The sequence below is a fragment of the Delphinapterus leucas genome, chromosome 9, assembly GCF_059928025.1.
Source record: "Delphinapterus leucas isolate spDelLeu-1000000601 "Yukka" chromosome 9, BTC_Dleu_Yukka2, whole genome shotgun sequence".
NCBI classification, from domain to species: domain Eukaryota; kingdom Metazoa; phylum Chordata; class Mammalia; order Artiodactyla; family Monodontidae; genus Delphinapterus; species Delphinapterus leucas.
Genome location: NC_143137.1, coordinates 195419 through 207816, shown reverse-complemented (window position 1 = coordinate 207816; position 12398 = coordinate 195419). Strand labels below are relative to the sequence as shown.

General features: G+C 57.8%; 1 protein-coding gene across 3 annotated transcripts in view; it reads right to left on the bottom strand.

The window, feature by feature from the left end:
- Positions 1 to 1245: 1245 nt before the first annotated feature.
- Positions 1246 to 12398, bottom strand: part of VIPR2 (vasoactive intestinal peptide receptor 2) — a 68589-nt gene continuing 57436 nt past the window's right edge. For 2 of the 3 annotated variants that reach the window (XM_022576209.3, XM_022576200.3), the window contains 7 exons: positions 8490 to 8640; positions 7781 to 7841; positions 6778 to 6847; positions 6124 to 6215; positions 2973 to 3102; positions 2849 to 2890; positions 1246 to 1577 (listed from right to left, as the gene is read on the bottom strand). In XM_022576209.3, the coding sequence (XP_022431917.1) occupies positions 1401 to 1577; positions 2849 to 2890; positions 2973 to 3102; positions 6124 to 6215; positions 6778 to 6847; positions 7781 to 7841; positions 8490 to 8640 (723 nt within the window). In that variant the 3' untranslated portion in view covers positions 1246 to 1400. Of the gene's footprint in view, positions 1578 to 2848; positions 2891 to 2972; positions 3103 to 3696; positions 5988 to 6123; positions 6216 to 6777; positions 6848 to 7780; positions 7842 to 8489; positions 8641 to 12398 lie in introns of those variants that run through there. The other variant, XM_022576220.3, reaches the window with a different exon arrangement.

The window sequence follows — 12398 nt, the reverse complement described above, 5'->3', positions numbered from 1 at the left end:
CTTGCAGGGCTGCCGGGCGCCCCGCGCATCACCCCCACCGCTGACCGGATGCTGCAAGGAGCACGTCCAAGCAGGCGGCGTAAGTGCCCTGGGGAAGGTGGCTGCTTGCAAAGGCCGCAAGCTGCCACGTGCCCTGCTTCCCACCCCGTATGCCATCCAGGCTCCGCTTTAGACACGGGAAGATTTTCTCCGAATGTCCTCAGTTTGAGATCCTGGGGCCTCAGCATTTGCTGGTCAGGGTCACCCAGCGAACAGACACGAAATGGGTTTTACTCAAGCGGTCACACATGGCGGCTTGAGGACATTCCACACACGTTTACAACATTTTATTTGGTCACCCCCTCCTCTGCTAACAGTGAGTGATATTCACTCTCCCCTCTGCTGTCAGTCAGGCCAGGCCTCCCCGTTCCAGGCCCGCGGCCTTGGCTCCCGGCAGCTGACGGACGTCCAGGTGCACATCTGACTCCCGCGCTCCACCAACGGCCCCGGGCACCCTGGGAGCTGGCTCTTCAGTTGGTCGTGCAGATCTGGTCGCAGCAAATCGTCTGAGCTGGGGAGCCGGGTTGCCGGGGGCTCCGGGTGGACGCTGCCACTCTTTGACCAGGCTCCTCTCACAGGGGGCCTGGGTGCACACCCCAGAGGGACGCTGCAGGGCAACGGCCTCGTGGCGCCCAACCCCCCGTCCCCAGACGTCCGCCCCCCCCCGCCCCGCGACTGGCCCTGCCTGCCAGGCCCCGCTCCCTGGAGCCAGTCATCCCGATGGCTGGCACTTGCGCTCAGGTCTGTGATGCCTCAGAACGAAGACTCTGTGGCCTCATTGTTAAAGGGGACCAGTATCATAAAGGGGTTGGAGAACCGAGTGCAGCGGCACAGAAAGAAGAGCCTGGATGGTGGTGTGAGCATGACTGTGCCAGGCGGGGCCCACCTGGGCTTGGGGGAGGGTTCCACGGAAGCCCTCAGCGGGCGCCTGTGTTTCCTGCACACAAGGGGCTGCCCTGTGGGACCTGGGGGCTGAGGCCGGCGATGTAGGTCATGCAGAGTAAGGGTGACCACGTCACTCAGGGCCAGCATCCCAGCCCAGGCCTGTGCCCCCTGAGAACAGGCATTGAGATCAGAAAATCCCCCGTTTTCTTCCACAGTCGCTGGACCCAAGTCCTGGGCTACTGCCACCTTGATCTTTCCTGGTCTCTTTGAAAATGGGTCTGTCTGCACGGCCAAACAACATAAAGCACAAAACTACCGAAATGCTGGAGTGTAACAATCGTTAGGTTTAAACCCCGGGCGGTTACAAGGTAAGCCGGTTCCACGGGTGGGATAAGCCAAGCCCGCTCCAGTGGGTCCGAGCTGATTCACCCCAGGCACCCCTGGCTGGGGGCTCGGGCTGCGGTGTGGAGGCACCTCTAGACGACCGAGGTCTCTGTCTGCAGGAAGGACAGGGCGCGGGAGCCGCGGGGGACCTGCAGGGTGCCCTCCGAGCCATTCCTCGAGCCGGACAAGCTGTGCAGCCTGCAGTCCCGGCCGGAGGGCCGGCTGGGGCACAGAGTCGGCCGCCACATCCTCCCCAGCTCGCTCTGCACCTGGCGCGGGGGCGAGAGCAGGAGGGGCTCAGGCGGTGGGCAAGCTGGAACCGAGACCCCAGCTTCCCCCTAGGGCGAATGCCCGTGGATGAACGCTTCCCCTTCGGCCCTTTTCTGGGTGTGGAGGGTGTGATATCCATGGGCGCGGGGCGGGGACAGACGGGCCTGGGAATGAAGAGGCGGAGAAGGATGCGGGACCAGACGAGGGACCAAGAGAAAGGAGGTCAGACTACGGAGCCCAAGGCTTCAATCCAGAGGCAGCGGCCGCTACACCCAGAACCCGAGAGGGCTAATTCGCCTTTTCAGAAAAGACCTCCCGTGGAAGCCGGGGCCCCAGCGCTTTGCCCTACAGTCCTGGTTCTGCTCCCTGGCTCCCGGGGGGCGGGGGTGTCAGGGGGGTCCGGAAAGAACGAGGGGAGGGAGGTGCAGGAGTCGCTCAGACGACACGGGACAGGGAGGCACGGAGCACGCAGCAGACGCCGGCTCGGCCGGGGGAGCGGAGAGGGCTGGACACAGCCGGGGTGGGGCCCGGACGGGGGACCTGGGACGCCCCGGCGCAGGGGGCGGGGCCGGCTGGGAGCCAGGCGTCCCCTGCCCGCCTCCCCGCCGCCCGCGGTCCAGAGCCGGGGTTCTGGGCGCGGAAGGGTCTCCAGGCTGACCCCTCCCCTATCTGAGGACACTCTGCACGGAGGTGCTGCTTAGGGATGGGAAACGTTTACAGAGCAGAGCCGGCGCTTTTCCTCGGCCTGGAGTTTCCTGCTACTCCCGCCGCCGATGCTGGCTGGCGCTCCCGCTTGGCAGCCCCGAAAGAGGCGAGGAAAGCGATGGAGGGAGGGGACCCTGAGGACCGCGCGGGGCGACAAGGAAGACGCGCGAGGCGCCGGGCGAGCCGCTGGAGAGGGAGCCGCCGCCCAGGTGAGGCGAGGGTATATGCGGGTCGCGGCAGAGGGAAAACGGCGGGCGGGTGGGCGGGGAGCGGCCGCCGGGGGTGTGGGCTGGCTGGGGGCGCGGCCGGCCGGGGGCGCGGCCGCCTGGGGGCGGGGCTTGATGGCGGGGCTGGCCGGGCGCTCGCCTGCGGACAGGCTCTGGGACGCTGCGGGTCGGCGGGGGCGGTCGAGGTGTGCGGGAAGACGGAGCCGAGCGCCGCGGGCGCCGGGCAATGGCACTGACCCCCACAGCAGGGCGGGCCCTCCCCAGGGGTTTCAGGGGCGTTTCAGGGACTCCCTCACAAGCCGAGAACCTGTGCTTCCCGAGGAGGTCAAAGGACTTACTTCACTGTTCAGAAAGCAGTAGAGGACCGCCACCACCAGGCCCTGCAAGCAAGCGAGAAGGGCGGTGGGTCAGAGCTCACTCACACCCTCCCCTCCCCGGGACGCCCAGCCCCTTCCCACGCACCTGGAAGGATCCGATGCACAGTTCGAAGAGTATCTGGTACTTGGAGGAGATGCCGATGGGAAACACGGCGAACAGCATGTAGTGGACTCCAAAGAGAGGGATGAGCAGCAGGGTGGACTTCGTGAGCCTCCTGCACCACAGGGGGGGGGCCCGAGCTCCCGAGGTGACCCGACGGCCGCCTGCTGGCCAGCCCAGGGGCCCCTTAGCTTTGACACCACCCCACCCCGTAGGGACTGAGTGTGCAAACGCGATGATGGCCACCACTTTGCCTCATAAAGCAGCAAAGCTCTTCCAAGAAATCCTGACGAGTTTGCCAAGGATGACATTGCTTTGAGCGGGTCTGACGGCCCCGTGTGCCACTGGCTTTAATAGCCGAGACCCATCCCCAGCCTTTGGAGGATGGGGGCAAGTTTTACTTTCAGATCAAAAGAGCAGACGCAGCAGGGGTGGCCCCCTGAGCACAAGCGTGACAGAAAGTGTTCCCACAGACGGCTGTTTATAGGTCCTGGCAGGCGACCCTGCTCTGGATCGCACAGAGTCTGAGGAATCGGGGAATCTGGACCAGATCTAATTTCTCTGCCTTTCAAAGAGCTCTTACCCTCCCTAATCAAAGAGCAGATTTTCTTCTCACTGCATTGGTGTTGAAAATAAAATACCTGACCTCAATCCTCCCCCACCCCCCGCCTTCGAAGCCCCTCCCACTCCCCCCCCCCCCCCCCCCCCGAGCAGGTACAGGTCACATTCTTTAAGTCAGGGCTCTCAGGCCCCACCTGCACCAGAACGACCTGGAGGTCATGTTAAAACGCAGACCTGAGAATTCTTCTATCAGGTGCCCAGAGATGCTGAGGCTGCTGCCTGGAACCCCACTTTGAGGACCACTTCTATAAACCACTTCTGACTCTCACGGCTGCACATGAGAATCATCTGGGGGGCTTTTCAACCTCTTCAAGTCCAGGCTGCCCCTCATCCAATTAAATCAGGTCTCTGCAGGTGGCCCAGCATCTTCCCAGGTGACTCAACCTGGCCACATTTGGTGTAGCAAGCCCAGCATGTTCTAAGGATCAGGAGCTTTGGGATCACTGGGGGGCTGGTCAGGAATGCAGGGGCCTGGGCCCCCAGGTGGTACGTGTGCATGTCCAGGCCCCTGGGTGACCCCAGCAACCAGCAGCCGCTCCAACAACCTGCCTCATCCTGGCAACTCTGAGCTGTGGGAACTGAGGCGGGAGGCACCTCCGTGTTCCTCCCGCATCTCCTCTGCTTGGTGGACCCCAGCCCACACTTGGAAAAAAGTCACCCTTTGCTTTACGTATTTTTGAGGCACTGTGGCACTTACAACAAGATTTCCTCTGTACTGGGCAATCTGCACAAACTCTGAATCCCAGCCGCTCTGCACCAGGTGTGAGCATGCCCTGGGCCTTGGTGGGCAGGGAAGGCCTCACTGACCACCCAGCTGCCGCCACGTGCAGCTTTGAACATTTGACTTTGCAACACCAACGGTGCACTTGCTGCCTTCACTACCTCGGGTCTCTGCCAGCCCAGTGAGTGAAGGCTGGGATTCTGCAGGGAGCTGCCCTTTAGTTAAATGTTAGAGAGAATCTGCCTGGATTCTCACTATTGATCCATCTGGAATTTGCTGTTGTGCTAGTCTCTAGAAAAGGGATTTAGAAGCTGGACCCCTGGGGCCCTGTGCCTGGAGATCTGCCACTACTGTTACGAGACAGATACACAGAAAAGATGTACTCTGCCTTTTTGTCATCCTGGAAGAAGAACAGATTCTATCATCCCCGCTTTATTTTGTTTCCAAAATAAAAGCATCCATCTCTAAGATCCACTTAGGAACACTCCCAAAGAGCCCAAAGGGAAGGTCAGCGTGGCCCTGAATAAGACGTGCAGAAACTGAAAGTTCAGTTTGAAGGGCAGCCTGAGCTGCAGGCATGGGGTGAGTCCAGGAAACAGCCCGGCTTCTCACCTGAGCAGTAAAAATGCTACTTGGAAGGTTTGGCTGAAACCACTTTATCCTTTGTGGTCTGACGTGGAACCCTATCTCTAGGCCTGACCTCTAATGTGGGCTGGGCAGAGACTGTCACACCTCAGGGCACAGTTGCATGTATATGTTTACCAAACTCTATCGCAACACTTTACTGGTGCCAGCCACTAAACGTCTTTTGAATATTAACCCTATCAGTCCTTATAAGCTTGTGACAGGTACTATTATTATTTCCACTTCACAGGTGAGGAAACCGAGGCAGAGCAGTGCAGTTACCTCTCCCAGGCCTCCAGCTGGTACATAACCCAGCACTGGGCTGCTGACCACAGGGGCTGCCACCTGCCTCCCCAGGTCCACCCTGCTGTCTAAAGGAGGGGAGGGAAGGAGACAGCTGAGGGGGGGCCCACCCTGCAGGGGCAGTCAGGTAACCCACCCAGGGTCACGCAGCTTCTGCAGCTGCAATTCCAACCCCAACCTGCCTGCATCCAAGGCTCCTATCAGCTGGACCAACCACTCCACACTAAACTAGCTTTATTTTATACTCGAGTTGTGGGCTTTATCTTTTCTTTATAAATTCTTGATAGAAATTTACATGACCCTCAAGTTCCTTTACAGAGTTCTCAGACCCTCGTTAATTAGCTGGATGATGGTGAGTGATTTACTTAACTGCTCTTCCCCATGAGGGAGATGATGACAGCCATGTTCATGTTATCATCCAGGCAACAACATCACTTGAGTTATTATTAAGTACAAGGTGCGACATGAGGTGTCTCCTGGACCCTGTGGTCTGATGCGGAAGAAAGAACTAAATATAAAATACAAACAACGTGTGGCCAAGGAGAGAAAAGTCAGATTACAAAACAGGAGAGCAGGCAGAACACTTCAATAAGCTGCTATCTAGAGGACATCCACGCTGGAATGAAGGAGAGGAACACGGCTTGAAAAATTGCCATGGCAACGCTGGCCTTTGGACAAGACAGTCCATCTCCGGGGGTCCCTGTAAAGTGGCCAAGAGCACACTCCTGCAACTAAAGGAGAAAAGCTGGGGTCATTTGCAGGGTCCTTGCACCCCAGTTTTTCTGCTCTCCACACATATACTCAAAGTTTCCAGGCTGCCTGAGGTTGGTGAGGGTGGCTCAGAGCTGGATCTAAACAAATACTCACTTGTACTGTGACTGGTCATTGCCGCCGACATATGGGGATGTCAACTTCTGCAGTAAAATTCGTATAATACTAACAAAAAGGATGAAATTGACCTGCACGAAAAAGAGACGACACGTTTGTGTGTGAAGTCCCCCTGCAAGGGAGGTGGTGTGGCCGGGATGTGTGTGGCTCAGCCCCGCCCTAAACGGGGCTCCAGGCACCGCTGTTTCAGAAGCACCAGGACCCTGCCCCCTAGTTCTGCTCTTCCCTGCCCCACCCCCCTGAGTCAGAGCCAGACAGTGTCTCTCTGCTGCATCACATACATTCCGACCCCAGGGCGCGGCAGCTGAGTTGAGAAAATTAATTTTGAGACGTGAAATCCGCAGGTGGGAATCCAGTTCTGCTCTAAGGCTGCACACCTGGGGGACCTGACTCTGACCCCCACCCCACCCCGAGGTTCCCCTGGAGGACTGTCTCTTTCTCGCCCTCCGCTTCACTGAGAATTCATCCTGAAGGTGGGCCAAGCCCACCATGCAAGAGCTCAGCCTCAGGGTACTTGTCTCAGAAGACCTAGTAGAACGGGCCCTTTATAGTTACTACCAGACTGTGGGCTCGCTCTCTGCCCAAGTGTGCAACCCGGCAGGCAACTCAAGTTTCAATACAGAAATGACTTACTATAATAGAAAGTAAAATTGGTGTTCGTATAACCCACCAGGGAACACTGTGGTCATTGGTATCCCAGCAACTGTTGAAAAAAGAGAAGGAAAATCACGTTACCACCAATTCCATCTACAAACCAAGCACAGGAGGATAAGCACACTGCAGACTCACCCTTTCCCCGGGGGCTTGCGAAACAAAGCGCCCCCGACCATGAACCCTCTCACTCACGCGGCTCCTTAGGTGGTCCCTCCTGACTGCCACGCGCTCTCTCCAGCAGGAAGCTGGGGTGGGCGGCTTGTAAAATGCCTCCAGCTCACTCTGTTACCCACACCCCTTCCCAGCAGGGGCAGAGACCCACCCTCGTCCTGGGTCCTAGCTGGTTGACAGCAGGATGTGGAGTCCTTGGAACCCAGCGTACGCTGCCTAGACCCATGGCCCTGGCTGCCCCTGCAGGTGCCTGTGGCGTGTGAGTGAGCCAGGCTGAGGCCAGGAGAACCGCCCCAAGTTCCAGGGACAGAAACACACCAAATCAACCGGGACTATGTGAACTCCCAGCTTTGGGTGGTTTGTTACTGGTAGTGGACAACTGGTAGACCCTGGGTCCTGCATGAGGCACAGCGCCGGTGGTGGGAGCTCTTGGTGCTTGGGTCTGGGCCACAGTCTGGCTCACTGTGCACACGAAGCAGAAGTGCTCTGGGCCCTGGTCCAACCGCGCTACCTCAGAGAGCTGCGCCCCAGCTGGCCTCTCAACCCGGCCTCCTCGCTGGGCTGGCTGCTCCGTCTCTGCCTGGTTGACCCCAACCTCAGGTCCGCTGCCAGGCCCAGCTCAGCCCCACCTGTCCCTTGGCTCTTCTCCAAGCACTCCAACCCGTGTTCCTCCCCATGCAGTTCAACGTCCTCCCCATCCGTGTCCAAAGGCTGCCTTTGACCAGATACGAAGCTTCTCTCTGGTTTCCCAAGACCAGTGATGCCAGGACCTCAGTGCTGCTTGATCTCTCTTTACAGGCATGGCACTCACCCTGTGTCTTCTAGTGAAAGCCTGGCCGCAGTCCACGCACCTGTGCAGACGGTGGGGATGCCTGCAGAAAGACACCTGGTGACCACAACCCCGTGCTGGTTACTTGGACCAGCCCAGCAGGGGCACACGTGGGAGCTTTCATTAGCCTGATGGTCAAGGACAAGGGCCTTCCGATGAAAAGATCAAGTGGAAACTCTTCATAAATACATACAGGCTTATGCTCATGGCTTACTAAGCAGTGACGATAACTGAGTATGTGTCTGAAGGCTTCACGGTCCTGAAACACATCTCTGTGTTTCTGGGTATCGGTGTCAACGTGCTGGGGACGCTGTGTTCAGACTTGGCAAAGACCTGAAGGGGAGTCCCTCGCTGTGAAGGTGGGGGTCCCGCAGTTGACACACAGCCCTGCTGATGGGCACGTTAGTGGGACCTCGTGATGGATGGTCTCCCTGCTTCTTCTCCTCCCAGGCCTCTTCCTTCTGACTTGCCCACCATCAGGGTTTGCCCCAGGAATGAGAGTCAGAGCAGTTTTAAATCAAGTCCTGGCTCCCAGAAATACTAAGCTGTTGGCTCTAGAAAAGCTCTTCCTACAGGGGCGGCACAGCATTTTTCTGAGCTGAAAGCACCTGCATTTATAGGTCAGAGAGGACAGCAATCAGGAACCTGGGGGGTTTGGGGGTGGCAGCGGACTGTCGGGGGGAGTCCTTACCCCATCCAATCAGGAGATAGGCCACAAAGTGCCGGCTGGGGGAGAAGATGGCCACCAGGAGGGTGTGGAGGTACAGCCCCTCCACCAGGAGCCAGTAGAAGTTGGCCATGATGCAGTACTGGAAGAAGACCAGGCTCAGCTTGCAGCCCACCTGGATGCCAGACAGAGTGAGAGAGCACACTGCGTTTGGATGAGGACTTTCGGGGCAGGCAACCGGCTCCTGGTCCCAACGCGAGCCCATGCTGCACGAGGCACGTGGACACCCAACACAGAGGTGCCGCCTGGAGCTGTGAGCCTGTTCAGGTGAGGCCCTGGAACTCGCTGGAGGGTAGCATGGGGCCCAGGCAGATGCACACAGTGTCCCTGAGGGTGACATGTAACTTTGAGAGTGACCATGTGGGGCCTGGCACGCTTGGCTGACCTCCCTCTCCTTCCTCCTGACACCCCTCTCCTTCCTCCTGACCCCCCTCCTCCCTGCATCCCCCCTCCTCCCTGCATCCCCCTCTCCTCCTGCATCCCCCTCTCCTCCCTGCATCCCCGTCTCCTCCCTGCATCCTCATCCACCCTGCATCCCCCTCTCCTCCTGCATCCTCCTCTCCTCCCTGCATCCCCTCTCCTCCCTGCATCCCCTCTCCTCCCTGCATCCCCTCTCCTCCCTGCATCCCCCTCTCCTCCCTACATCCCCCTCTCCTCGCTGCATCCTTACCCTCCACTCACTTCCACTTTTTCTCCTCTGTTCTTCCTCACTGTGCACTCTTAACAAGAGATGGAAAAATAAAGGAATAAACAAGAGAAACCCACCAAATAAATTATTTCCCCAGGAGTTTTGAAAGGGAAAAATTATGTATTACATAAAGTAAATGCATTTTTAATCTCTCAGACCTTCATATAAGTAAACATATCAGGTATTTCCACGTCATGAGCAAACATGAAATTGAGGCTTTAAATCACTAAGCTTATATAAGTGAGCTGAAAAAAAGAACAGTACTTTTACTTCTATTCTTCTTCTATATCTTTGCAGCCGCCTCCCCTAATATGTGTATGTGGATGGATGGGTGGATGTACTTCCATATATGTGGACACACTCATACACGTGTATGGGGTGGACAGAGTTGCAGGCAATGCACGGCAGCCTCTCAAGCTGGCTCCCCGGGGTCATGAGGTGCTTTGACTCACAGCGGCTCCATCCTCTCCAGGACGCTCCAGCCTCTTACCTCACACCAGGTCTCTCTTGCCTAAGTGGAGTGTGGTTCCGTCTCTTTCTAAGGTGGTTACGGTTTACTGATGCTGAGGGCAGGGAGGGGGTCTGCATGTGGAGGCGGCCCACTGGACATCGGGGCTGGGCCGCCGTAAGTGGAAAGACGCACGTGACAACACTGCTGTGGAGACAGGAGAAGCGACCCAAGACCTCGTTGGGATGTGACAGAGGCGCGTGCTGGGTGTCGAGGAGGGAAGAGCTCCACACCCACGGGTGGAGGGATCCTGTGGTGCGCCCTGCTGGCCGCGCAGGAGGGCACGTCCTGCACCCGTAGCACCTGTGGCATCTCTGCCTCTGGAAGCTTATCTGTTGCAATGTAAACACATGTGCCCTTTGGTCCCTCCAGTCTCTCTCCAGACCCACCTGACCGAGTTGAGAGCACTGGTGCACGGAGATACACGTACACTGACGCTTGTGGGGACAGAAGATACAAAAACAGGGTGTGCCTGGTATTGGTGGGACGGTCGCGCAGATTATGTCAGACCTGCACGGTAGATTCAAAGCAGACCCTGAGACACCGCTAGACTCAGAGGATTTCCAGGATATCCTGTTGGAGGAGGAAAGAGGACACAGCGTGTTTAAGATGATTCCAATTCCATTTTCTTGATAAAATGTTTAAAACGCCATGTCTGCATTTCTTTCCTGTTGCTCATCCACCATCAACACACTCTGAGGACAGGAGGTTTTGGGGGTTGACGGGCTGTCGGCTGACCTCGTCTTCTTTGGTGTGGAGAGGCCGATGGCCATGCGGCCGGGACAGCGCCCCGCACAGACCCCAGCAGGGTCTCAGCCAGCCCCGTCCCCTGTCTCAGAGCCTCCGTCACTGCACACGGCCAGATGTCCAGGGGGCCGATCTCCACTGTCCGTGGGGGTCCTGACGGTCGGCTTCAGGTGGCCCTCTGGGCGCTCATTTTCTCTAGACTGGAGCACGGTTTCCACAGGTTTAGATCAAACCCAGACCAACAAGTGCAGCGAACGAGGCGCCCACACATGTGCAGGCTGGCCTAGGTGGGGACAGAGGCAGGGGTTCTGTCTCCCAGTCCACATTTTGATCCAATAAAGACACTGGCTTCTTTGAGGCCCAACTCCTTGAAAAGGACGAGAAAACAGCACCTACCACGAGGGTTGTCAAAGGCAAAATCAGGTGTCACACCTGGAAATACGTGTCCTCTCAGGCTCTACGGGGCCAGATGGCATTTCCCTAGAGTGCTGGGGAGACTTACAGCATCTGTAGGTGCTGGCTAAGAGCAAGTCAACAGGATATTTTGTTTAAACATGTGAAGATGACAGCTGCAGGGCTGGGGATATGGGCCTCGGTGCCTCTGTGGGTCTCATGCCTGGAGCCCTCAGTGCGCAGTGAGCGGCAGAGGCGATGGCCATGGTGATGTCCACGTGTGCAGTTTCACTCGTCCTGTGTCCACAGCTGCTCCACACTTGAGGACATGGGCTCCCCCAGCACCATGCAAAGCCCCTGAGGGCTTTTCCAGGGACGGAGCCAAACTCGTGATGGGACAGAGTCTGAAGGGTGTGTGTGTGCCTGGGTCTGTGCCCCTGTGTCTCTGTGTGAGCGTACGCATGCCTGTGTGTTTCTGCGTGCCTGTGCACCTCTGTGTGCATGTGTTCTGCATGTGTGTGCACTTGTGCACCTGTGTGTGTTGATGGGCTCTTCTCACTTCCCCTTCTCCTGCCCCCTCTGCCATTCTGGCCCGGGCTGTGGGCCTACATGGCAGCTCAGTGGGCCCAGGACCCTCTGCAATGTGCAGACCCCCAGCCCAGCCTCCAGCCCTTGTCTCTGGCTCTCCACCTCCCCCCGATCCACCCGGGACAGCAAGCAGCTGGTCAGCATTCAGCTTTGGGCCGGGTGCATCCCTGTTCAGATGCTTCAGCCTCACTGCAGAGCTCAGGGCCTCCGAGCTTACCCCTAGGCAGGTGGGACTCAGGGCAGGGACACCCAGGCCCCTGTTGCTGCCCGTCCCTCAGCCAGATCCTCCGTCTACAGAGCAGGAGAAAGTTGAGAGCACCGCTCCAGGTCAAGGGCCTGCTGTCTGTGGGTCCGTCAGGGTCACTACGTCCTTTAATGAAGACCTAAGTACGGAGCGCTGCTTCGAGCAGAGCTTTGAGACACAGAGACGGGACCAAAGGCTCCTCAGCGGGAGGACAGCCAGGCACCCCTGCTCCAGGCCTGCGGGTGCACCCCAAGCTGTGCAGCGGAGGCTCGATCTAGGGACGAGAGCCCAGGGGCCGCACTTCCACCTGCGGCTGGGACTTGCCAGGTGGAGGATCTTGTTGCTAATTTCTTTATTATATTCAGTCCACATGCCTCCTGGTCAAGATTATCCCAGGAGTATATTGATATTTATTGCACCTGCAGACCTAAGAAGCAGCTGAAGTTCTTCGGTGTGATACAGGCTTTACTATGTGAAAACGACATTGACTCAAATCTGCTCAGTCCAGAGCAACGGTGCCAGCACATGAATCCATCCGCTTGGGATGCGGGTGGAGAACAGCATTCCGGCTAGTGTGGAAGAGCTGTGACCAGGACTAGGGTGACGTGTAGAACCCAGGTGGAGGGTGCGATTGGGTGTCGGAAGACTGGGTAGAAGGACTTGATCTCAGAGGAGCTCAATATAAACGCACTAAACTCAACTATG